Source organism: Dermacentor variabilis, chromosome 5 (genome assembly GCF_050947875.1).
Source record: "Dermacentor variabilis isolate Ectoservices chromosome 5, ASM5094787v1, whole genome shotgun sequence".
Lineage (NCBI taxonomy): Eukaryota > Metazoa > Arthropoda > Arachnida > Ixodida > Ixodidae > Dermacentor > Dermacentor variabilis.
The window spans coordinates 129,067,826-129,094,389 of NC_134572.1; the positions used below are offsets into that span (position 1 = coordinate 129,067,826).

General features: G+C 47.8%; 1 protein-coding gene across 3 annotated transcripts in view; it reads right to left on the reverse strand.

Moving 5' to 3' along the window:
• Positions 1-25,732, reverse strand: part of LOC142581968 (neprilysin-1-like) — a 55,520-nt gene extending 29,788 nt beyond the window's left edge. For all 3 annotated transcript variants that reach the window (XM_075691402.1, XM_075691401.1, XM_075691403.1), the window contains exons 1-5: positions 25,602-25,732; positions 15,065-15,133; positions 13,463-13,651; positions 5,945-6,112; positions 1,171-1,308 (exon numbers count right to left, since the gene is read on the reverse strand). In XM_075691402.1, the coding sequence (XP_075547517.1) occupies positions 1,171-1,308; positions 5,945-6,112; positions 13,463-13,651; positions 15,065-15,133; positions 25,602-25,676 (639 nt within the window). In that variant the 5' untranslated portion in view covers positions 25,677-25,732. The remainder of the gene's footprint in view (positions 1-1,170; positions 1,309-5,944; positions 6,113-13,462; positions 13,652-15,064; positions 15,134-25,601) is intronic.
• Between the last annotated feature and the right edge of the window lie 832 nt (positions 25,733-26,564).

Consider the following 26,564-nt stretch of genomic DNA (forward strand, 5'->3'; position numbering starts at 1 on the left):
TCTGCAGGATTGTCAAATATTAAAATATGGAATATTTTATGCCTAGCACTCTTGAAAGACACCCGTTCAGGCACCTTAAATATACGCTGCATGTAAAACGTTGTGAAAAACAACGAAAGAACTAAACTCGCTAGTGGTGACGTACTACCGAGAGCAAACGCAAAGTTATTTAATTTCACAGTACAGGTCAAGCCAGAGGCGTGTCAAGGTGTTTGTGGCACATCCTAAATATCATTAAATTCATCCGTGGTTTTCTTTTTACGTGATATCCTGGCATGCACAATTGTGCAACCACCGCCTGAAGGGATTAAGCAGAACATAAGAATTACTGGTTGCTTCTCTAAAAGCTTCGAGTCTACATTCCTACTTACATTTCGTTCATTGTCGCTTGTTTTAATAACCACTAGTCTTGGTATTTTACAGAAAGCGTTATATTGATAGAGACTTTCGTACGCCTCGTAATTACCAGCCATTCATAGGCAACCCTTTACAGAAACTTTGTATTCTTCCTACAAACCCTTTACAGAAACTTTGTATTCTTCCTACAAAAATTATAGGAAAAATAGGAATCTCAGGTCTGAAGAAAACATGTAGACAGTCTGCAGACTTCCTGCCACCCTCTGTGACCTCTTTGTTACCAAATAGTAGACATTTATTTTTGCAGAAAATCTGCAAATGCTTTGCACTGACGGGATGCAGAAAGTGTGAAGTAAGTCTACAAAACTTTCGCAGTCAGAGAACGCAGACAGTCTGCTGAATGTTCGCAGACACATAATGTGGAAAGTCTTCAGGCCTTCTGCAACCACAGAATGCAGAAAGTCCGCAGAGCTTCTGCAGTCACATAACGTGGAAAGTCTGCAGAACTTTTGCTGCCACGGAATGCGGAAAGCCCGCAGAAGTTCTGCACTCACATAATGCGGGAAATCTGCAAGGCTTCTGTAATCACAGAATGCAGCAAGCCCACAGAACTTCTGCAGTCACATGTTGCGTAAAGTCTGCAGAACTTCAGCAATCACAGAATGCGCAAAAGCCCACGGAACTTCTGCAGTCACATAATGTGGAAAATCTGCAGAGCTTCTGCAATCACAGAATGCGCAATGCCGGCACAACTCTCGCAGTCACAGAATGCAGAAAGTCAGCAGAAAATTTGAAGTAACCGTAATTGCGCACCTCGGATCTAGTAGTGTTCGCCATACTGACGCAGGCGCGGAACAGGCCAGCAGCCTTCTGAGTGGAGTTCTGATGCGAGAGCGGAACGTCGACAGCGTGCAGCGTGGATTCGGTCAGGTCACGCATGTACTGCTGGACCTGTGGTTACATGCGGTGCTGACATAAAAGTGCGATCACCGCGACACACGGTCTTCGATGTGGGCGCAGAAAGGCAACGCACTAAAATGTGGCAGCCGCATTGCACAATAGCAAGTCTTAAAGAGTTCCTTAAAATATTCACCGAACGTAAAATGGGGCCTATTGGCAACGACTTAATGTGCTGTACAGCGAAAGACACGACACATTCCGCGGTAGTCCAGGGGCTATAGCTTTGCGCATCTGGGCTTGATGTCGCAAGTCCGATCCCGGCCGCGATGGCAGCATTTCAATTGGGGCGAAATGCAAAAACGCTCACATACACATTTAGGCGCACGCCAAAGAAGCCCATGTAGGGAAAATTAATACCGAGTCCCCTACTACAGTTTGGCTCATAATCAGATTGTGCTTTTCGAACGTAAAGCCCCAGAATTTGTTTCAAATTTTTAACGGTACGACTCAAGAAGAAGGTAAAACACGGGCGTGGCACTGTGCTCACGGCTAAGGTTGATTGGAAGAAAATTAATACTTATTTATGAGCGCTAAAAATATGCGGAAAAAAGGTACAATAAGAACAAAAGCACCCCCACCACGAAACTTCGATGAAGTGCGGTTACTAGTAAGCGAAATGGGGCTATGGTTGGTTGAACTACTATGGGTACTGATGTGGAATATAGACTTCTGATTGGCCCTCTTTGAGTACGAGATTCATTTAACTGGTTATGCTACTTTTGTCTTCTCTGACAGTGTAAATGACACTGGCCTCTGTCCCATGCACTGCAAACTCGGGAAATGATAGAGCATACTTTTTATTAGTGGTAATTTTCTTCAGCCCTCATCAGACAAGGCGAGCACTAGGATTTAAATGCACCATGGGGAGAATGATATGCACAAGCTGCAATTGAATGGGAACACTGTATAGCGAGCAGGACAGCTGTAAGAATCTGTAAATAAGAGAAAGGCGTAGGATTTGTAGGGAAGGGTGATAAAATAGATGTCAGGGTATGGAGAAAATCTAGGTCTCAAATTTCCAAATATGAGGAGGTGACACGTCTCATAGTCTCGATGTGAAGGTACAGTCTTTAAATATACCAGGTGGTTGATTAATATCCTTTTTTTAATACAGAATTTTTAAATAATTTCTTGTAGCAGATGGCACAATTTTAATTCTTGAACTGGATTGTTCGATGAGAGGGACATTATTTGCGCCAGAAATTGAAATTCCTGATCATCTAACTGAAAAATTTTAATGATTAAGTTTTGAACTAGTTATTTTACGGTACAAATTGCAGAATTGTAGCCATTGAGTTTGCGAGAGATATGTACTTGAAAGGAATTCTGAGGAAGGCATCGGTTTAGAGGTATGCGCTGCCAAACTTGCTGTAAAAATTCGATGTTGTTCCACTTAGCTTTTCTTGCAAAATGCCGTTTTATGACCTAAAGCAGAAAAATAACTAGAACGCCAATATATGACAAACTAACTCTCTTTACACTTACTCGCTTAACAACAGTGCTGTCACTGTCACCCCCTTGTACAAATATCTTGGTATTCATATTACAACAAACTTATCATGGAAGACGCATACAAAACATGTTACAGCAAAAGCATCTAGCACACTTGGTTACCTAAAACGAAACCTACGTGAAGCCCCTTCAGCCACTCGTGCAATAGCGTACAGAACCTTTGTTCGTCCGCAGCTTGAATTCGCTTCCGCCATCTGGTCGCCACATCAGGAATATTCAATAAATTCTCTCGAATCTGTTCAAAACCGTGCCGCGCGTTTCATCGCGAAAGATTACAGTAGGCATTCTAGCGTGACTGCTATAAAGAAATCACTATCACTCCCATCTCTAGAATCTAGAAGGACGATAGCTCTGCTTTGCTTACTGCACAAAATCACTCACAGTCAACACGCAACTACATTACCCCTTTCCCGCCCATTTCGCACATCTCGCCGCTTATATAACGCACACAGTTTCACACGTGTTTTCGGCCACACAAATGCATTTAACAAATCTGCATTACCTCTGGCAATAGCAGCTTGAAACGATCTTCCAAGCCACAATGTTGAAATTAATAATCTGGACACGTTTAGAGAAACATTAAAAAAAATGATTCCGTAGTTATGCGCACATGTTTCATTTGTACCATGTCACTTGACTGTCATTCTGTGGACAGCATGTCACTTGACATGCACTTGCAGTTCTTTGCAGGAATTTGATGAGCCATGCGCGTTTCTGATCGTCCAGGGTGTTTTTGTTCTTCGTTTGCTTGATGTTGTTCGGCGTATTTCGATTCAACTTTTTTTTTTCAATTGTTTGATTTGTTGTTAGCTATGTTTTTTGCTCCTGTTTTCGACATGTTGTTTCTCTTACCCCCCTCACGCAATACTCCAGTTGGAGCCTGTGAGGTATATGTATAAATAAATAAAAAATATTTCGTCGCACACTTTAGAAATCACTATCTCAAAACTGGTGCCATGTTGAGTATTTGTCCCAAGTGGACATGGCTTTGCCAATTCAAAGGCTACAATTTGTAAATTCGGATTTGTCATAAAATAACTAGTTCTTTTATCGTTTAAGTACCCACAGCACCAGTTTGACACTGCAAATGGGTAGGGGGGTAGCAAAAAGGAGTAGAGTTAAAGAGTAGCAGGTACAATAGCACATACGAACTAACCGAATGCAGCACAGCACATAATTTCTTAATAAGGCCCTTAAAGCACAAAACTGTGACAAACCCATAAAGCACGAAACTTGTTGTACCGAGAGTCGATCCCACCAGCGGGCAGGTAATTCAATTTTTTTTAATATGAAATATTCGGCAAAACAGCAGCCAGCCGCCACGGTAAAAAAAATCCGAGAGGGTGCAAAAAAAAAAAAGCTCCACTTAAAAAGAATCGGGCAGGCTGTACCAGGGACGCAGCAGTCGAAAGCGTGAAAAGTCTTGTGCGGGCTGTGGAGGGCATATGGGCACTAGGGCACAAAAATCGACGTAACGAAACACGCAAGTTACATTTGTTCACGCATTAGAAAGCTTACAGTCTTAACTTTGTTACACTAGTGGCGGTCTTGCGGTGTAATCTAGCAAACCTGCTCGTTCCGTACTCGTAGTGGGCCCGTTTGCTTTAATAAAATGCAGATGCAGCAGATGCAACGAGCTGAAATCTATGTACAGCGAACCTTTCTGTGACTGCATAGAGAGCCGAAACACTTTTTTTGTCGAATGCCCGAACAAAGTGACACGGAATGCTATATTCGGGCATTCTACAGAGGTTAATGCGATGCCGCCACCGCTACCGTGGATGTGCGAAAGGGAGCTTTCTGGTTAGATTTCAGCAACATGGCTGAGTAAAACTCAGTCCGTTTCCGGTTCTTTTTTTTTCTTTCCCCGACAAAGGCCGGCGGCGGCGCTACCGCGGATGCGAGAGCCATCTGGTGGTGGCGCAAGGAACAAAGTGGCACGCATGGCGCGCGTACTGCGCTGTGATTGGTTGGCCTATTCTGCAGAGAACAGCCAGGCCGCAGCACGCGCGGGCACGAAACCCGGCCTCCAGCCATATTCGCAAAGAAAGGCTTCGCTTTTAAAAGGGTGTTGGACTCTAAGTACAGTGTACTAGACTATTCTAGTAGACTCTAGCTCTAAGAAATGAGACAACCTCCCCCCCCCCCGCTACTGGCGCCGCCCGAGACTGCTTTGTGCCGGTCGGCACAACTGCTCTTGTAGATGGTTGGGGTTCCAACGCTTGCGCTTGCCACAGTGACCTGCGCCTGCGTTCTCTACGGAGACGGACCCGTTCCGCCGTGGTTCACAGGGGGTTGGATATCCCTTTGTCTTGCTGCCCGACTCTCTACGCGCCACATTGTTCCGCACGTGTAGAACGCGGTAACACCATAGCTGAGCAATCGTGAAATTTCTGTTACTGATTCCACACCTGCAGGCCTTAGAATTCCTGATGAGCCCCGGTCTTTGGTTTCATGGATTATGCCTATACTATGGCTGAGGGAGCTCTCTCAAACGCGATAACTCTCTTTCAGCTCGACAAACGTACTGCCGAGCTATGCATCTCTGAACGCCGAGCGAGAGGGTAAATTTAGCGTCGATTGCGTCATGCCTGGCGCGGCAATAGCGCCGTCGACGCACGCGATACATGCATGAACGTGTGAAGTTTTTTGTTTTCTTTTTCTGCTAAGAACTTCCGCTAAAATAAGGCGCGAGGGTAGTACGGCTGCAAAGGTATAAGCCACAAATGTATAACACATTTTTGTTACACGCCGTTTTAGCAAGCGACGTCCTACACCGAACTGAAAGACGTTTCATGTCTAAAGCAGGTAAAAATAATTCGTGAACTTTTGCTAATGAGAGCTTTATGCAAAATTTTTCGATTTATTATGCAACTTACATCGGCCTCTTCGAGTAATCCAGGAATGACGTTCTGAAATCTGATACACGCAATATTATTTTTTTTTAATTCTATAGACCGTACTACTTCTTCATCAGTCAGGATGCCCGATTTCGAAAAGTTGTCATTCTGCGCTATTTATGGCCCCTTTGTCGTCCGTGCGATTAAAAAGCTTTCTGCCGGTGTTGCGTCGGATTAACCCATGGAGTGGCAAGACGATCCCAGCATAGACTCACCGAAGTGATGACGTCGAACCCGGGTCCATTGAAGCGCGAGCATACGAAGCTGTAGAAGTCGTCGCACGGCTCGAATCTGTGGTCCAGCGTGGATTTCAGCAGCTCCGTCGCGTACCGGCAGTCGCTCGTGTTGCATACCTGAGCCATGCTTTCGGCGATGTGCTTCCGCTACACAGACAGACAGCGGTAAATTCCTCTACAGTCGTCCGCCCCCCTATTAAGGTAAACTGTAGCACTGCGGCACCCATTTGACAAGCACTGCAGATGGAGGTGCTTTACTCACCAGTAGTGCCTTGTGCAGGGCAACCCCAACTCCTCAATTTTTCGATTAATGATTCAGTCGCGATTAATCGGTTGATGTGGCGTGAGCAAAAACAGGAAAGCAGGTATTGTCGCACAGCTGCACGCGTTTCCCCGAGGCACTGCACATGACGGTCACCACCCTTATTGTTCGACTAAGACTGTTGGCACAGCATACTGGCGCATGAGCCACCTGAGCGTGAAGCGCTCATGAATTAGTGAAGGTTCGTATTGGTTTCTTTAGGTTACCAGTTAATTTTAAATCGTTTAGTTGTGCATTATGAGTGCTGCGTTATACCAAAGACGCATGCATTTTGTCCACTTTTGTAAGTGGACAAAATCCAAAGTTTAAAGCATAAAATATATTGTTGGAAGTACCTGAGGTTGTCAATTAAGTGAGGCAAGTAATGTTCTGTGTTGCAGCTATAGTTATTTGATTTCAGTTCCCATAAATTTATGCTTTTACCTCCCGAGTAATTTTTCAAATAAACGTTTCCAGAATGCCCAATTTTTCTAACTGCTTGATTGAATCGGTACGTTAAATGCCCGAAATACACTGAGAATAACAGATTTGTGTGCAGAGCCACGAAAATGTATTTATCTACAGAAAGTTGCCATCCCCACACTGCTTGAAGTTGGCTTTTTCAGTGCCAATAAAGGAAGCAATAGGTGAACGTCCCAAGCACAACTTCCTTGGCCTGTGAGAGTTATCACTGTCACGAAGAATCACATTTAGTCATATAGGAAGTACGGCACACATTAAAGTCAATATCACAAGGAGTGCCGTTCCAGTCTTCACAGCGCGTATGCGTTTCCCCATTTATAAATTTCTTTATCCGTAATATCACTATCGCTTCTCACTGGACTACCATATATATATATATATATATATATATATATATATATATATATATATATATATATATATATATATATATATATATACACATTGCCACATCCAGTACGCGGCACTTAGAGGAAGACGAAGGTCGCGCGCATTACTGAAGAGAAGAAGAGGTCCTTGCGCAATCGTTTTTCATTTGCCCTGCAATTAAAGTGTCCTGCCCTCTTTTTTTTATCAATTCCTGCTGCTTGTGAATCGCCACACTGGTGGAGGCGCTAGGTAAATGTTTGGGACGCCTGTCAACAGCCCCACATGAAGCCCAGGTTGTTTTCCTCGGGTCGAAACACCCATTCACCGCGCCAGCCATCACCTACTAGGCCTAAGCCCAGAATTTGGTCCCCTACCAGGAAGTCTACCTGTTACCACGAGTGCCCAAGCCATGGCAGACCCAGGCCCTGCACAGGTGACTCTTCCGACTCCTCGATCTCCCGTGAGCTTCCACGGCAATGCCTACGAGGATGCAGAAGGCTGGCTCGAGGAATACGAGCGCGAAGTCAAGTATAATGAGTGGCATGGTGGACAGAAGCTATCCCATGTGTATTTCTCTCTTGAAGACGGAGCCCGCATGTGGTTCGTAAATCGCGAGGGAATCTGGCCAAGCTGGGATGAGTTCCGCCATACGTTCGGGAGCACCGAAAGGCGAAACCACGCGCAGCGTCTTCTCGAATCGCGGATTCAAAAGCCGAATGAAACTGTTGCCATGTTCGCTGAGGACACAGCTCGTCTTTGTCGTCGTGGAGGCCCCGATATGCCCGAGGCAAAAAAAATTCAGCCACCTCATGCGCGGCGTAAAGGAGCAGCTGTTTGTGGGTCTTGTGCGGAACCCGCCGACGAGCGTCGATGAATTTATGACAGAATAAACGGCCATAGAGTGCGCGTCACACCTACGCAGCCACCAGTATGTTCACCTGACCAGCACTAGACCGGCAAGCGCCGCAGCAGTGACGGTCAGCTATACGAAGTAACTATATAGACAGCTATACGAAGTAACTATAGTGGTTTTATCGGCCGTATAATGTTGTAAACATTCCCTTACGAGCTAAATTGACAAGCATGGTGTCACGCGCACACAGGCATACATAACACATGTCACTCGATGACCGCGGAAACCCGTTGTCAAAACGCTGGAGTGAAGAAGCGCGGCAGCAGAAGCGAGCGAATCGGCCTTCGTGCTGCCTCACTTCAACGCCAACTAAGGGGCGAAAAGACAGCGCACACGAAACTATGAGCACTGGGCGCACTCTGTCCCCGTCGCAGATCACTTTCAAGATAAAGCCCGCGCCGCCACCGAAGTAGGACGCCTCCCCTCCCCACGGTATCTTGCGCGTGACGGAAGACTGCGCGCTCCCTCCCCGCTTTCCTCACTTGCGCACGCGAGCTTGTGCCGGTATCGTCGGCTTACCGTCGCACGCTTTCACTCGCACATATATAGCATACGGCGCGCGGCGACGATGTTATCGCCCTTGGACTGTACGGAATATCACGGTGAGTCCGACGCCAACGGCAGAAATGCGCCTGGATTGTCCATATCAATGCTGCCGCAATAAAAACTATGTTCGACATCCGCCCATCATGGCACTGAGTGGCGCCGGCCAACCCTCGCGGGACTAGATCTAGCAAACATATATACCCAACTTAGTGCACGACTTGATAGCCGCCACCGTAAAACAATGGTAGTGCTACGCACGCGTAATGCAGAGGTTGTGGGTTCGGCTCCCACCGGTGACAAGGTATCTTTTCGTCCACTTTTATTTCCCTTTTCTTCATTATTTTCTACATTTCAACTACAGCTAATTTCCCCAATGCTTTCCTTGACTTCAGTGACTCTTAGCTCTATATGGTCAGGAATAACAAAAAACCGAGGAGCCCCTGAGTTTCGTTTCTTCTCTGGTTCATTGATAGCGAGGGTCTCCAATCTGGCAGCCTTGATGTTATTAGGTGGCGCACGAGGGTACGGTGGCTAGAACTAACGAGGGCTTATTAGCCACGTACCTACTCAACTACGTTCACGTGTTACGTGCCGTCATCGGGCAAAAGAAAAGGGTTTTCCACATCCGCCCATCATGGCTCTGAGTGACGCTGGCCAATACTCCCCAGGGCTAGAACTAGTAAACATAAATATCAAAGTTAGTGGACGAATTCATAGGCGTCGCGGTAGTCGAACTGGCAGTGTCACGCACGCGTAATGCTGAGGTTGTAGGCTCGGCTCCCACCGGCAACACGTTATCTTTTCGTCCACTTTCATTTACCTTTTTTATTCTTTTCTACATTTCAGTTTCAATCACAGCAAATTCCCCGATGCTTTCCTAGGCTTCACTGTCTGCTAGCTTTATATGGTCATGATTATATATCAGCGTATGCGAGTGTGCGCGCTCTATACTGGTTGAAGTTCCGCGCCTGTCCTGTGTGTTTCCTTCTTTGTCCTTTGTTGTTTGCGCGGTTACATGATGCATTCCTATACTGGTCGTCGCCCTATGACTCCCCTGCACTTTAAGCACTGTCTATAACGTCGGCGGGCTCCATTTTGACCGCAAACACTAGCTTTTTGCCCGCACTTCGATAATTATGTCAGTAAGAAAAAGTCGTTTTTTTTTTCGCATGCACTGTACTATATATATATATATATATATATATATATATATGACATTTAAAACTTTCGTAACATTTCCGCATATAAATTGTTAGTCCCAAATATAGCAAGAAAACTATATCCAGGTACGTGGCCATCTGCCGCAGCAGAAAGCAACCACTTATATGCTAGTTCCAGTGCTTTTTTTCTTTCTCTTAGCACGCTTCAAGCATAAGGGATATTGAGGCACCCGTTCAGTCAGCAGTATATTCCGATTTATAAAACTCCCTCTAACTTAAGAATTTGGGGGCCGAGAGGCAGGGGGAGGAGGTTGGGAAGTTCTTATATATGGCTGATGTGCAATCAAAGTTTACAGTGTGTACTCTAATTGTGACACCTTTTCAGCAAGCACTCGAATGCATCATACAAACTTTATCCGCACTGTTTCCGTTTCTCGAAGGCAGCTGTGGCAACAAATTTAAACTTGCAGGGAACGGGCGCCGTGCTATGGATCATGTGGTGGTAAAGTTTAACAGTAATCGAATGATTCAACTTTCTTTGGTAAATTATTACTCACCGCGGTAGCTCTATGACTATATCGTTCCGCTGCTGAGAACGAGGTTGCTGATTCGATTCCTGCCGCGGTAGCACGCATTCCGATGGAGGCGGAATGCAAAAACGCTCGTGCACCGTGCATTGAGTGCATGTTAAAGAACGCAAGGTGGTCAAAATAATCCGAAGTCCCCCAACACGACGTGCCTCATAATTATATCGTGGTTTTTACACTTAAAACTGCAGAAAGATAAAGTAAATTACCTTTAGAAGCGCCCCGAAGCTTTATGCATGTGTTCTAATGCTAATGCATGTGTAAAACGTAGGACGTTTTCCTGCTAGTCTGAGAAAATTGTGGGCGCCGACTTCTTATTTGGCAAAAAAATGGGCAGGGTTTTACATGGCCAGTGTATGCACAGTATGAGGTTTTTGAGTTTAAATACGACCTTTGCAGTAAACTATTCACTTCACAAAGTACAAACAACATACCACATCAAGAAAAATTTTAAAACCCTAATCACTGTTACATCTGGCACCGCGAGTACTTTCGCACCACAAAAAAAAAGCAATAAAAAGTCGAGTAGGCTGTATAAAGGCCGCAGTTGGGAGCGTGAAACGTCTTGTGCCTGCTGGAGAGGATCCATCGGCACTAGGGTAGAAATGGCGTAACCAAACACACCAGTTACATTTATTCTCGCATTGAAAAGATTGACGCCTAACTTACGTTACAGCTAGTGCGGCTCTTACGGTCGAATTCTGACGCGGGTTAGCTCCCTATTCGAGTGGACCCATTTGTTCTGCAGAGGCTGTTTGGGCACTAGTGTACAGAAAAAAAGCAGTTTTGCCTGAAAGGCGAGACATCGATTACGATAGCAAATGCGTAAACAGTTATGCGAAGTAAGGATAGCAGCATGGTCCTTCAATGGTTTCTGTGAAACGTATTGACGGATCCTGATAGTTTTATCAGCCGTATAAGCTTGCAAACGTTCGCTTACCATCTAAATTAACAAGCCTGCTGTCAGCGCGCTCAGGCAGACATATCACACTCGATGACCGCGGGCATTCGCTGTCAAAATGCTGGCGTGAGGAAGCGCGGCAGCAGCAGTGAGCGAAGTGACCTTCATGCTGTGCATCGCTTCAACGCAAACTGAGGGGCGAGAACGCTGCAAGCACAAAGACACGAGCCGCCGTTGCACCTAGACTGTGCCCCGAACGCAGATCGCTTTCAAGATAGGACGCGCGCGGCCGCGCAATGCGCAGTTGCTGCCGCAGTACAACGCCTCCCCCAACGCCACGCGCGCGACGGAAGACAGCACGTTTTCTCGCCGCTTTCTTCCCTTGCACGCGCTAGATTGAGGCGCGATCGTCGGTGGCCGTCGGGTGCGGAAGCGCAATACGCAGTTCCTGCCGGAATACAATGCCACCCCTCCCTCCGTCCCTCCCTCCCGCCCATCCCCCCGGGACCTTTCGCGCGACAGAATACTGCGTGTTTCCTCCCTGCTTTGCTCCCTTGGGCTGCGATCGTCAGCTCCCCTCACGTAGTATGCGGTGTGCGGCGACGGTGGTACCGCCCTTGCACTTTATACGGAACATCACGGCTACGGCGACAGTGACGGTGACGCCAAAATTCGCCAGAAGTGTCCATATAATTGCTATCGAAATAATAATCCACCCTCTACTGGTGGCACCCGAGATTGCCCTGCGCCGCTCGAGCCTACCGCACTCTTAGATGGGTGGAACTATTGCGCTTGTCTCAATTGCCTACGTCTGTGCACTCTATGAAGAAAGACACGTTACACCGGGGTCAAATGAGTTGAGTAACCCTCTGTGTTGCTGCGTACGTTTCACCTCGCTTTTTCTGGATCTTAAGTGTTGAACGCAAGGGCACCATAGCCGAGAAAGAGTGAAATGTCTGCGACAAATTGCACACTTATAGGTCTTATAACTCCTGATGAGCTCCGGTTTGGGTTTTATGGATTATGCATACTGTTACTCAGTGAGCTCCCTCAAACATGACCACATCCGCTCAGTATCGGCAAACGTGCTAACGAGCTACGACTCTCTTAGAGCCGGGCGCGAGGCTAAGTTTAGCTCCGATTGCGTCATGCGGGGTGCGACAGCGGTGCCATCTGTGCACGAGACAGATTCATGAAGGAGTTGCTGATTATAATTTTATTTTTTTTTTGTACAACAATACCAAAGTAAAGTGCGTGGGTTTAATACGGTTAAGAATATGTAAGCGATCATAGCATAACATGTTTTCGCTACATGTGGTTTTAGCAACCGACTCCCTCTGACCAATTTTGAAGGCGTTTCATGTCCAAAACAAAAGAGATCTTTACTAAATTTTTGCCTGAGTTCGCCTCCCCTTTAACAGTCATACATTGTCGTACAACAAACTAACATGTTGCACTTAAGTTTCGCGTTTTACCGAAGTTACGACGTTCCATGTCAAAGGAACAACGAAATGCTGTTGAAGTAAAATTAATTGGTATAGTAATTAATTACCAATTTGTTTGTGCGACTATTCACAATTCAAACCTTGCTCCGCGTATGAGAAACGCAACTATGTGCTTTGGATTAAGCTTCTAGCGCTAAAATCAGGATTTTCAGGCATCACCCTCAGCGTACCAAACATGCAGGTAGTGGGGTTAACTAAACAGCTCAGAAGCGTTACAGACATGTTTTCCCGATACCCTGGTACCGCTAGACGCTGCACCACATTGGAACACACCAGAAATTGAGGCCAGGTTATGTATTACATAAGGCGGAAAAGTTCGAGATTGCGAGATTTAATTACAGGCAGTAAAGAAACACTAATGCAACAGCTAAAAAAAGAAATAGCTTGACGATTCCGCTGGAAATTGCTCAAAAGAACTGCTTCTTGGCCTAGTTGATATTTGCGGAAATACACAGCATTTACCACTAAGATCACACACAAAAAGAAAGACACCTTAACGCTTGTGCTGTCGACAGTGTGTCCTGTGCATTACCAGTTGCTGTGTAACTCCTTTTTTGCACCATATATGCTTTGCAGCTAGAAATTGGGACATGATTCGGCAAGGTCGTACAAGTCTGCTCTATTGATTATAAGGGCGGGAGGGTCCCCTTCTCTCGCTCTCTTTTTTTTTTTTTTTTGGTACGGAGCGTCGCCAACCAGTCTCTCCGCACGGTATACCGCAGCGCCACTTACCATGGACCACAGGACGTAGGCGAGCGAAACACCCACCAGCCCTCCGGGCAGCAGTCCCCAGATCCAAGCCAAGGTGAGCGCATTGAAGCGCACAGCGTCGTGTTCTTCTTGCGGCTGCGCAGGCGCTGCAATCGGGATGTGGGCTTCCCTCGTCCCACTCGCTGCAACGTCACCGCCGATGACCTGCGTCTGATTGATGGTCGTTGGATTTGAAGGCTCAGGGATTGAGTTTTCGTCCTACCGGAGATGATCTCTATAACTGCAGTATGACTGAAATAAAAGTAAAAACTAATTCGGATCCATCGTCAGCGTGGGCCTCGGTTGGTGTCGGTGCATTCGTTCTTGGCCGCGCAATAATCAGTTGCCATCGCGGTCGAAATTGACCACTATATATGGCCGGCTTAAAGGTGGGCTTCTTCTGAACGTGCACGTGGTAAAAGACTTTGAATTTGAATTTCATTTCTCGTTCATTCAAACGAGGGTGGGCTACGACTTAAGGCATAAAGCCTGACAAATGTCTCAGCCTCCGCAAACGACAAGCTCGACAGCAGAGCACATACATACGCCTAATTTTGAAAATGCCAGCAGCGTTGACTACAGTGAAAAATCACGGTAGTAATGTGTATTATTGTTATATTCAAGCTTCTTCAAATTTATAGAGCAGCAACAGCATACGTACCAACAATAAATTCTTACATCCTAATTGTGTGCTAAAATTATACAAAATAAAATAAAAAATATTAAAACGTCATCAGCCTTATACCGCCGTGTATAGCAACAGCATGCGCACAAAAATATATCACATCCAAACTGTTCGCTAAAGTTATGCGAAATAAAATGAAAATAATAACTGGAAACAGGATACGCACACCTTCAAACATATTTGTTTCAATACAAAAATACAAAAAAAGAAATCATGTAAGGTGGCATTCTGAAAATAAAATATATGTACTGCATGGCAGAAACTTTTTTTCATTTTATAAGCTCATTTATCCAATTTAAAGTGTATCCTCTCTATGTAACCAACCTTGTATTACTTTTTTAACTGTAGTTGAAGTTTTAAGGGTGCATATTCACTGCATCTGTTCATTATTTTTGTGGACTGTACACAAAACGTATGCTTTCAGTTGTTTTTTGGTCTAGGTTGTGTGCTATGTAGCAAGAAATTTTCTTTCTTTTATTACACGTTCTTGATCCAGAGTGGTTACGTTCACTCCTTTGCATGCCTGAGTTTTTTTTTCTTTCTAGAAAAATTTCCATATAGTATATGCAGTCCGCTCGCAGCATGTCATATTTCTGGAATAGTGGCACTGTTCGCAGATGTGCAAAACAGCCACAGTTCTTTTTTTCTTTTTTTGCATATGAGCGAATAATTATTTTCGGGGAGGTAATCAATTTCGTGTAATTTGTTCTGATGGTTGTACCCCAAAGCGATATTGCGTAGCAAAATTTTGAACAAATAGGTTCATTATACAGATCTTGTTTTTCTCAGCCACGGCGGGATCAGGTGCGCAATTTTATAGATATAGTGCCAAGAGGCATCAGCGCTTGTTCATACAGTTAGGTTATAGCGTTGTCATAGAGATTTAACATCATGCGTACCTGTACAGTCGACTTTTGTCCTTTGCTTGGCTGTGCAGATGGAGTGTCTGTACTTGAGTCAGTATCACCCTGCGCCAAAATAAAGTACAACCGAAAGTTCAGATATCAACAAAACTGTTCATATAGGAGGTTGTGGCCAAGTACTGCACCAGGGTGGCCAATCCTTCTCTGGTGAGGGAGTGCGTTACCGGTTCTGGTCACCGGGATCAGGCCACACTGCAGGCCTGTTTATGCAATTTTATCAACACGCGAATTTTTAAATCCGGTGGAAAACTACGCGGCACCGGGATTCGAACCACGGACCTCCTGCACGCGAGGCGGGTGTTCTACCTCTAAGCCACCGCTGCACTCCGTCACTGCACTGCGTCCTAGCGAAACAGGAACTGCTCACAGCAGGGACTACTTGCATAAAAATGGTTCATTGTGGCATGTCCGCTACGTCTATACGCATTGGGAGGCCATAAATAGAGACGCGAGCAGATTTGTGCTCTGAAAGTCGATCACTACAACTAGCTGTCGGTAGTGTATGGAATGTCAGTTCTACATGCGACTCCGTTCAGCAGAGGAAAACCCCGCATCGTGCAACCCAGACGTAATCCATGGAGTCTGCAGTATATAACATGGCTTGCTTATGGCTAGCTGGAATATGATTGGTGCGAAAGATAGCTGCATAATTTTAGAAGACAGGACAACACACTTGCTCTCATGGTCCTTTCCCGTTGTCTCCTCTCCCAAAGTTACGCAGAGCTGTTTCGCCCCAATTCCTAATCCTGCATGTCGGCCTCGTACGACAGCATGCAGTCATACCCGTTGCCTTCCGCCATCCCGCGGATCAGTCGAAGTCCTATGTTCCGTGGCTCGCCGCTAGCGGGCTTCGAACTCCCCGCCAACATGCTGAGACATAGTGCCGCTACGTAATTCGCCATCAACGCCTGAGCACCGACGCATCATGCGACACCAGCTGTAGTCGTGCAGCCAGTCGTCACCTCGTCTAGGGCTGCCACTGCAACACAGCAGCCAAGGCAGCACTCCGCAGGCGTGCCATGAGGGACAAAGTCATACCCGCGACATTGTATATGTGATGTGTTTTTCTTCAATATGTAATGTATCTTTGATATGTGTATTTTTCTTTCGCTGTTTGTTTACACTTTTTACTGATTGTTATTTTTTACGTGCATGTATTTTATTTCACCGTTTGCTTACAAGCTGCTCTGAAATATCAGGGTCAGGAATCCCGTCAGGTTGCTATTTCAGCAGCTTTTAATTCCTGTCCTTGCATCTTTCTTTACTGTTTCATTTTAGTTATCTTTTCTTGTGTAACCACTATCATTGTATATGAATATTGCATCATTGTATTCTAACATACCGTTGTGTGAAAAATATTGCTCAATAATCTACAACTGAAACTGACAGGTTTTCTAATCTTGTGGCAACGAAGGAAAAAATACAGGGGCGGGGCGTCTGCACCTATGTCACTGCAGGGAGTTGTTCGCGGCAGCGTTTGACAGAGCATTTCGTTTCTTGGAACGGACACTGAATCGGCGTAGCTTCCACGAGCGGCGCATCTGCCAAAACGCGGGAGGGAAAATCAGAAAAAGATAAGACGTAATACCACGCGAAGTAAAATGTCTTGTTTTGCTATTGCAAATACACTTAAAACTCGATCTAACGAAACTCGACTTTACGAAGTTCCCGATTTAACGAAGAAATTTACATTCCCTGGCAGGTACTCATTGGGTTTAACGTTATCATCAACCCAAATTAACGAAATAAACTTGGCTGAATTCAATTTAACGAAGTTTTCACCGAAATAGAGTAAAAATAAGCGGCGATTTCTTTCTAATTTTGTCAGACAGGGACTTATTCAAGCGTGCTCTCCGAAGCTATCGCGTTAAAACATCTAGGTGCCATGGTCATATCCCTAGCTTTATTCTGACGAGGCTGCACGGAACAGCCGACTCAGCACCGCCTCGGTAGGGGCGGCGGTAGTCAGCTATTTCATGGTTTGTGTGACAGGTGGCTAGATTAGGGGCAAATACAATGCCGCAGTAGCCCTTTCGTGCAGCTACGTTACAATTTTAGATTTTGAAAGAACGCGAAATGCTTTTCTCGATCTTAATAACTTCCCGATTTAACGAAATAATTCGAGCGTGGTCAGCACATCGTTTCAACTGCAATGTGTTTATGTTTTCTCTTCCCCCAGCTTAAGCTGTATGCGAACGCGTATGAGAATGTGGAACTTCTTCCAGGAGATGAGAATGTGGAACTTCTTCCAGGAGAGTTCTTAGTTTTGCGCGCTTTGCATCAGTAACGTTCCATTCAGTGTCATTTATAAAGGAGCGTCGGCATGCATATCTCCATACGCATTCGGCGCGTCGAACTGTGTCCCGGCGACGCACCGCCGTGTTATACTTACCGCAGTGCTCTCTCCCGCCGCTCAACTCCTCTCCACTTTGTGGCTTTCGTAACGTGCTCTCTCAGTTTTATAGCACGGCCTGCCGTGCGACACCGTGACTGAACTCCTGCACCCCTAGGGCTGCCCTTCACGCCACAGGACACTTCTACATGCGCTCCGGACATTCGCCGAGGCTGTCGGCCTCGCCGACCGCCTTTAGCTCCATCACATTTCCGCGGCGTGCTGCTGTTTCTGGTGCTCCTTCTCTCCCCCTACTTTCATTCCCTACCCCCTGTGCAGCGCGGTTGAGGTGTCCTCTGCTGAGAGACAGTTACTGCGCTGCACTATACCCCAACCTTTCCTTCCCATACACAAGAATCTCCTTCTCTCTCTCTCTCTCTCAGTTTTATTGGTTAGCTGTAGGCACTGAAATACGCGGCGGCGCGTGTACGGTGAATGTATACTCCGTACCGCACATAGCAGTCAACGCTGTCTTGCAGTGGCTTCGCTCGCACTTGGATGCAGTTCGATGTTTCTTGACCGCACTTTTGCGCAACTGTTGTTTATATAGGCTAAGTAATGAATGAAATAAGTTTTATTCCTTAGAAATAAACAGACTGTGGTATGCGGCTGCTATTACCTTGTTTTAGAACATTTTAATAATTTTTGTCGTTCGCTCTTTTCCGGTTTTTTTTTTTTTATTTGCAACCCGTCGTGAGGAGCCTCACGTGCATGCTCACGCGAGCGAACGCTGTTGGCGCGCAGCGAAGCGCGGACGGAAAGCGCGGAGTGATAACGTTTCTTGACCGAACTTCTTGCGTGGCTTCCACAGCGTTGACTGCCATGTATGGAACGGAGTATAGGCGTCGCGTGAATATACGCAAGAATATACGCTTCAGCGCTAGGACGTCGGCGCACCGTTCGTTCTCGCCCTCGCATGCGACAACGAACTGCGCCTGCCGGACAGTCGGTGAGATGCTTGTCGTCTAGTTATCTGCAGCTAAGAACAATCGCGATATGCTCACTGCGGCGCCAGGAGTGTCCGGGAGCGCGATCGCGGTGTTCTCGGCGTCGAGAGAGGACTCGGGCGCTAGGCAAAGTACTTATACATGCATTCATAATTGGCACACGGGCCATGCAGTGCGATGCTGGCGATGAGCGTTGTGCTTCAATGCGGCTTTTCGTGCCACGTGCGTTTGGGGGCACGTAAACAAGTGTAGTTGTGCCGCTGTAGCTCACTGATAGCTCCAGCGGCGACCTTGACACGTATATATGCCTCTATTTCCATAAACATACAATTTATGGGGGACTTAAGAAAAAAGTTGCTCGCAGCAACTTGACGGACCTTAAACCCCGTCTGAGGGTAGCAGCAGAAGGCTCAGGCACTGATTCAGGACCGACGAAAACAATACATCAGCAAAGAAAATGACAAGTTGGCTTAGACATTATGCCAGCAAACAGAAATGCAATGTAAAAAAAACATTACAAACCAGTAACCAACAAGTACGTGATGGTTACTGCCAACGGCGTACAGAAGCATCTAATTCGCCGCGAATATGTTTTTCCAGCTGGATTGCATGCTACTGCGTGGGTGCTGCAGGTAGAGCTGCGAGTATTTTTACAGCCCCCGATAGCCTTATAGCTGGACCACACGTACTTTGTACTTTGTACTTGTTCCAGTTATCTGGAAGGCATTTGGAAGGCGCAGGTATTTAATTGTCTGACGAAAAATTTGGGCCAATTCCGAACGCAGCGCAGTCGGACACAGCGTTTCGAAGCGCTAGCTGTCACAAGGATCGAATGATGTGAGAAATTGGCACGTAATGCATGCGTCATACGTTTCAAACGGCGATCGTGGTCTAATGCTTAGAAAATTGCGCCGCTGTGCTGGAAGGCAATGGCTAATTACCACTATCAGGTCAGGCATTTCCTTACAGCTGGACTTCACCCACTGTGGAAGCATCTAAAACAAAACTCGAGGTTTGTTGAGCGAGCGCGTCATAGTCTGCACGGTGTGACAAGTTTGCGAGAGATAAGAGACATAGAAAAAGCACTTGAGGGAGCTCGTTCCGGCGTTCTTGATAGAAGAACCAGCTACAGTATGTGCATTTCACCAGGCAATGGTGTTCTTTTTTTTAAAATAAAATTTCCACGGTCTTGATTGTGCAAACTCGTCTTCATACTATTTTGTTATTTACTTATTGTTTTTGAATGAAGAATAAACAAACTGAAACCCGCTCCTACATTCCGGCCCACAAACGCCGCTCTCGTAACATTATTTGCCGCCGCTCGCTTGCTACGATTACTGGACACTCACTATGGCACACATTGCTTGATCCCCAGCCGGCCGCTTCTACTTCTACCGGAGGGAGTGGAGGTGGAGTTGTTGCTACAGCCCCACCCGCCCCCGGTGCTATTGTTCGAGCTGTCGCCGGGCCTTCGTCGCAAGAAACTACAGCCATGGACTTCCAAGACATCTCGAAAGATCGCCATGACAACGCTGCCATTATGGAAGAGGACCTTTCGCAAGGGACGCCATCAGAATGTCCTTATTCCAATTGGTCTTTACACCTCAAGCGAAGAACGAAGAAGAAGCTCGCCAGAGGCGAACAAGTGTGCGTGGCAGGCAGGGTAATCTCTCCGCTATCACCCTCCTCCGCCACCGAGTTATCATCAACATCCTACGCAGCTGCAGGCGCTGTGGCATCAAAGAAGCCTTCTTTTAAGAAGAGGCGACGACTCCCCCCCCCCCCTCCCTGCCACGTAGCGGCTTCAAATTCATCATTCGACCCAAGAAAGGCCTTCAGGTGAAGAGTTTCACCAACCACCAAATCTCGAAAGCCGTCTCGGTCGTCTGCAGAGGGAAAGCTGACGATTCCCATTTCTTCGTGCGCTTGAGACCCGGCTCCAACATAATTATTGTTGGTACCCTAGATCAGGAGGTCGCGGATATTGCGCGCAAGATCACGCGGATTGTGTCGACCTTTACGAAGTCGACACAATCCACAGGTCGACCCGAAGTCGACCTTTACGAAGTCAACTCCTACGTTGCGGCACCGTACGGAGTGTCCCGGGGCTTCATTAATGAAATCGACCCGGATGCCCCGCCCGAGGAGTTGATGACTCACCTAAGGGTGAGGACCCAAGGCGTGGAAATCGTGCAGGCCCGCATGCTGGGAAAGACCAACACGGCCGTGATCACGTTCAGCTCTCACGTAGTTCCACGATATGTCTAGTACTACGGAGGGGAGACCGAGTGCCACCCCTACAAGCCCACAAAACAAATCTGTTGCATGTGCCAGCGCATGGGACACCGATCAGACGTTTGTCCTACCCCGAACATCAAGATCTGTCTCGCTTGCAGGACGCACGACCCGACGGACGACCACGAGTGCTCACTCAAGTGCGCCGTCTGCGGCGAAGCCCACGCCACGGGGTCTCGCGAGTGCAAGCAAAAGCTAAAAAACAACAACACTACCACCAAAAAGCATCCTCCACCCGGAAGGAGGAAGGAAGACGACGACAATGATGGAGGAAGGCCAAGGCGAAGCGGCCTGAGGTGATTCAGCTCGAAATCATCGGCGAGCCGCTCAAGGTCCCGGTCCCGATCCCAGTCCAGGTCCTGGTCCCGATTGAGCTCGGAGTGGCCAAAGCTAGGAGAGAAGCAAGGGCAGCGGCAGCCTTCTACCTCAAAATCCACGTCGAAGCAGAAGAACCAATCGGGCAAGAAGAACCAAGCCAACAACAACAAGGTGAGCCGGAATCAGTCTAGTACCTCCTCCGCTCAAAATACCAGTGAAAATAGGTCAATGTACGCGCATCAGGGAAGCAAATAAAAACTCAAAGCTCAGGTTAGCGACCTAAATCAACGCATGCAACGCTTAGAAGCGTTGCTAACCAAAACAAGCAACAACACACAGGCAGGACCGCAAAGCGGAACGATAGGCTACCAGCCCGACATCTCAATTCCTCCCCTCTCAAAATCCACCACGCCATCATCGCTCCCCGGTGCGGCCTCGGCAGCGGCAGGCCAGTCAAGTGTAGTAACCCTCGAAGGCATTTATGCTACGATACAACAGATGCTTTACCAGATGGGCGAATTAACCAATAAAGTCAAGGAGAACACACTAAGCCATGAATACCTTGAAAGAAGAATACGCAATGTTGAGTTTGGCTCGCGCAAGCGGGTCGACGACAAGAGCAGCAACCCACGCATCAAGGCGTACAGGCGCATAAACAACACGAGTGACGTCAGGGACGCCGACAACTGCGATGGCGGTGGCATGAACGGCAGCAATGGCTAACACCACACGCAGCGCGCCCGAATACCTCGATATCTGGCAGTGGAATTGTCGCTTTTTCAACAAGAAGGCAAGTGCACTCCAACTCTTCATCCAAAATCACCTATACTTCAAAATCACCCCCCCCCCCCGACTTCATCTGCCTTCAGGAGGTCGGGGACCAGCTGATCAGGCTACGGGGTTACTACGTAATTAATTACGCGGGATCACCGAAGGACGCGGTTTTAGTTCACAAAACGGTGACGGCCGTGGGACAACATTCTCAACATCAGGACATTAATCACGTGCTAGTGGAAGTCCTCCCGCAGAAGAGGGGTAGACGTAGCACCTTCATCCTGAATTTGTACAGTCCGCCGAGGGCTCAGCAAGACGACTTCCGCAACATCATTTACGACAGCGTAAGAGCCGCTGGCTGCAACCAGCTGGTAGTGATGGGAGACATGAACGTTAGACACACGACTTGGGGCTACCAACAAGACACGTAAAGAGGGAGGGCGCTCCTCGATGCGGTTGACCAAATGGGCCTCGAATATATAACCAACCTCCTCCAACCTACCCGAGTAGGCAACCGTGTAAGTCGAAACATGTTTCCGGACCTGTCATTTGTCAAAAACGTAAGGGAATACTCATAGGCGCACCTGGGCGAAACTTTGGGCAGCGATCACTACATCCTCAGAATTTCGGTATCCACGCCGAAACCCCCCACCCGAAAACGGTATAACGGACATAGCAGAATGCATGCAGCACCTTCGCGACGCCAACATCCAAACCACTAAAACAATCCAGCGCACGGTCGAGACGCCCGAAGTCGACCGCCGGCTCTTACACCTGTGGGAAGCCCGTGAGGGCCTCCTCAAACGGTGGTAGCGACAGCGGTTAAACCGGAAACTACGTCTACGAATCGAGAAAATAACAGACGAAGCCAGAAATTACGCAAACGAGCTCACGCAGCAAATTTGGGTACAGTTTCGAACCTCGCTCAAGGGTACCCTGAGTACGGCGCAGACGTGGGCCATCCTACGTTGCCTGATCGAGCCTGACAAGGCGAAATCGACAACCAGTCGGACGCTTCTAGAAATCGCTCACAATTTCCCCGGAAACGACCAGGATCTGATTAACACCCTAAAAACCAGGTACCAGGGTAGCGACCCCATACGACCCTGCCTCCTAAAATACGAAGCAGAAGCAAGACCAGAACTGGACGCTCCCATCACGGAGGAAGAGGTGTATGCCGCGGCACGAGCCTCACAGCGCAACACTGCTCCCGGAGTTGACAAAATCACCAATGTCATGATTAGAAGCCTGAGCCCAATGCACATCCAGGACTTGACCGAATGCCTGAACGGGGAACTCTGGAGCAAGGGCCACGTACCAAACGAGTGGAAACACGCGGAAATCGTGGCCATTCCCAAACCCGGCAAGAAGCCCGCGATCGACGCCCTGCGTCCCATCTCGCTGACTTCGTGCCTCGGCAAGCTGTACGAGAGGGTCATCGAAACTCGCCTCCAACATTACATAGAGGACGGTGACCTCTTCCCGCACACCATGCTTGGCTTCAGGCCGGAACATTCTGCGCACGATGCGTTCCTAATCCTAAGGGAAGTTCTCAAGGGCATCCTGAAGGGAGGAGAACACCTCCTGCTCGCACTCGACCTAAAAGGGGCATCTCTCACGAGGCCATTCACAAGGAACTGAACGACATCAGCTGCGGGGAGCGCATCTTTAATTACGTTAAATCGTTCCTGACGGGCCGGACGGCAACCATCGGAATAGGCCAGACTCGATCGGGTACGATCGACGGGCCGATCAAAGGAACACCGCAAGGGGCGATAGACTCCCCGATTCTCTTCAACGTCGCAATGCTAGCACTGACCAAAGAGCTGCGGAAGATCCCCGACCTAGGTTACGCCCTGTACGCAGACGACATCACTCTCTGGGCCACCAAGAGCTCCCTAGCGCGAGAAGAGGCGACCCTTCAAGAGGCCGCAACGGCCGTGGAGAGATTTGCGGCACCGAGCGGGATGCGTTGCGCGCCCGAGAAGTCCGAGGTGATCCGGGTGCACGGAGGAGGAATCTACAAATCCCACGGCCCTATCGACCTATATCTTGAGGGCCAGAAATCACGGAATGCGATAAGACTAGGATTCTGGGTTTTTGGATCTAGAGCAACCTGGAAGCCTCCCACACCATCCAAACCCTAAGGTCTGCCACCAACCAGGTCTCGCGGATTATCAAACGAATTACAAGAAGCCGCAAGGGCATGCGAGAAGAGGAAACGTTTTGCCTCGTCCAGGATCTGGTGATCAGCAGAATAAAGTATAGCATGCCGTGTCACTACCACTCGCTAAACAAACGCGACCAAGAACAAGTCGATGCCATCATCAGAGGCGCGTACAAAACGGCCCTGGGTCTCCCTGTCACCACCTCAAACGAGAAGTTAGCGGCCATCGGGATCCACAACACCTTCGCTGAGCTGTCGGACGCGGTTCTTGCCTTGCAAAAGGCCAGACTACAGAACACGGCGGCGGGCAGAGCCATACTCCACCGGACCGGAACGGCAACGGAGCTCCGTGCCCTCGATGGGCAAAGATCACTCCCGTCTGAAGTCAGAGGCAAGATCAAGGCGAACCCGATACCGAAGCACATGAGTCATGAACTCCATGAAGGACGACGCAAGGCTCGCGTCGACAGACAGCACCGACAATTCAAGGGTGACCCGTACGTAACGTACGTGGACGTGGCAACGTACCCTGTAGGGGGCCTCTTCGCGGTAGCCGCCGTGAACTGGAGAGACAACTCCTTGACTTTCGCGGCCTCCGTAAGGGCAGAGACCCCAACGGCGGCTGAGACCATAGCCGTGGCGCAGGTAATAAAGCAAGAAGACAGGGTAAGCAGGGAAGTTCATGTCGTTACCGACTCGCAACAGGCCTGCCGTAACTTTACCAACGGATGAACACCGCTGCTGGCGGCTCAGATTCTAGGCCCGAGGCTGCAAGAATACCATCAGATCACGTGGACGCCAGGCCACGCGGGTCTGGAGGGGAACGAAAGGGCGAACGCCCTAGCTCGAGCGCTAATCAATCGAGCGGGGCAAGACCAATCGTCTCATCAGACCCCACCCTTTACCTTCATGCCCCTGCCGTCCAATTACTGCGACTGACTCGAGATCCAGCGACTCAACCACAGGATTTATCCTCCGCCTCACAGAAAGATCAGCACTGAAGATGCAGTAGCTCTCCGACTTATTCAGACCAACACATTTCCAAACCTACACAGATACAGTAAAATGCTCCCACATACATATCGCGGCATCTGCCCCTAGGTGCGGCGACGCACGCCCTACACTCTTTCCCATCTCGTGGGAGTGCGGGGGCAAACCTCAACGCTTAAACACGCCTAGCACGTCATTTGAGCGGTGGGAGGTACAGCTGACCGGCGATACCCTGATGGGACAAGAAGCTCTCCTCTAGCAAGTACGTCGAGCAGCCATGGCCAGTGGAGTCCTGGAATGACACCACCCACTCGACCTCAAGAGCAACCACCTCGATGGTCCGAATAAATGTTTTCTCTCTCTCTCTCTCGAATGCTTAAGAATATCCACGCGTAATATTATTAGAGCATCGCCGTATGTAAAAGACTGAAACATCCACATCCAACGAATAATTTTTCACTTCATGATCAACTGATAAACATAAATCAAGACACAGAATGTAGCATTGCGAGACACCCTTATCGAGCATACAACGTATAGGCAAACTGATGTATAGGCTGCTGTAGTCTCCTATATAGTTCTATCCAGGAAGTTAGGACACTGCGTGGTTTGAAGAAGCGCGGGGCTTACTCGTTCAGGCCCCTCGGGCTGCTGCTTCTGGGTTGAGCTGGGTTCTGGAGGCATCACCGTATCTCTAGGAGCCATTTTCCCGCGGCGACATTTAGGACCACGGCGCGTGGAATCTCAAGAGCAAACTTCTTCTTCTCGTTCTTCCACGAAAAAAAAAAGAACATTCAGGTCGTGGAAAAAACTGATAACGCACTGGTTCACAAGAGACGGAGATACTACAATATTTAATTAGAGGAGAGAATGACAGTATGAACGCAACCCCGTGCGTTATTTCGTTTAATCTAGAGTTTCAACCAGAGCGCGTTGCATTGGCAACCATATCGAGGTGTTAAAGAGAGTTAAGGCTGGTAGTGTTATGGGCAGTATATATTATAAATTACAATAAACACTCGACTGAATGAACACCCATGGGGTCAAAGAAACTAGTCATGAGGTCAAAACGACTTCCGGTCGCTGGAAGAGATTTCGCTTCACGTCGATTCTGATTTCTGAAACCAGGATAGACAGGTTTAGCAACTCGTCTGCACTCTGACGTTTGGGCAGTTGCTTCACAAAAACATCTCAACGTATCAGTCTCTCGTTTTAAACGGGAAAATAAGCCAGTGTATTTTGTAATAGGACGACTCGACTAGGCAGGCGTTGTGCCCCTTCCGGATGCCAGCCTGCTCCTCGCTTTTCCTTTCCTGCCATGTGTATGTATGTTTTAAATTAATAATAATAACAATAATTTCGAAATACCGGCATGCCTGTATCCATTCCAGTGCACATATTTGTGAATTGCATAACTATATAATAAATATTTTACATACTTTCAAAAGGAGTCGAAAGGTGTGCTTTTCAAATCAAAATGCAATCGTCGAAGGAAGGTGAGGAGATGTTACCGTGCGAGAAGAACAAGGGGATCTGAGTGGATCGATTCTTTGCTAGTCGCAATCATACGAGGACAATGAAGCCAGATAAAAC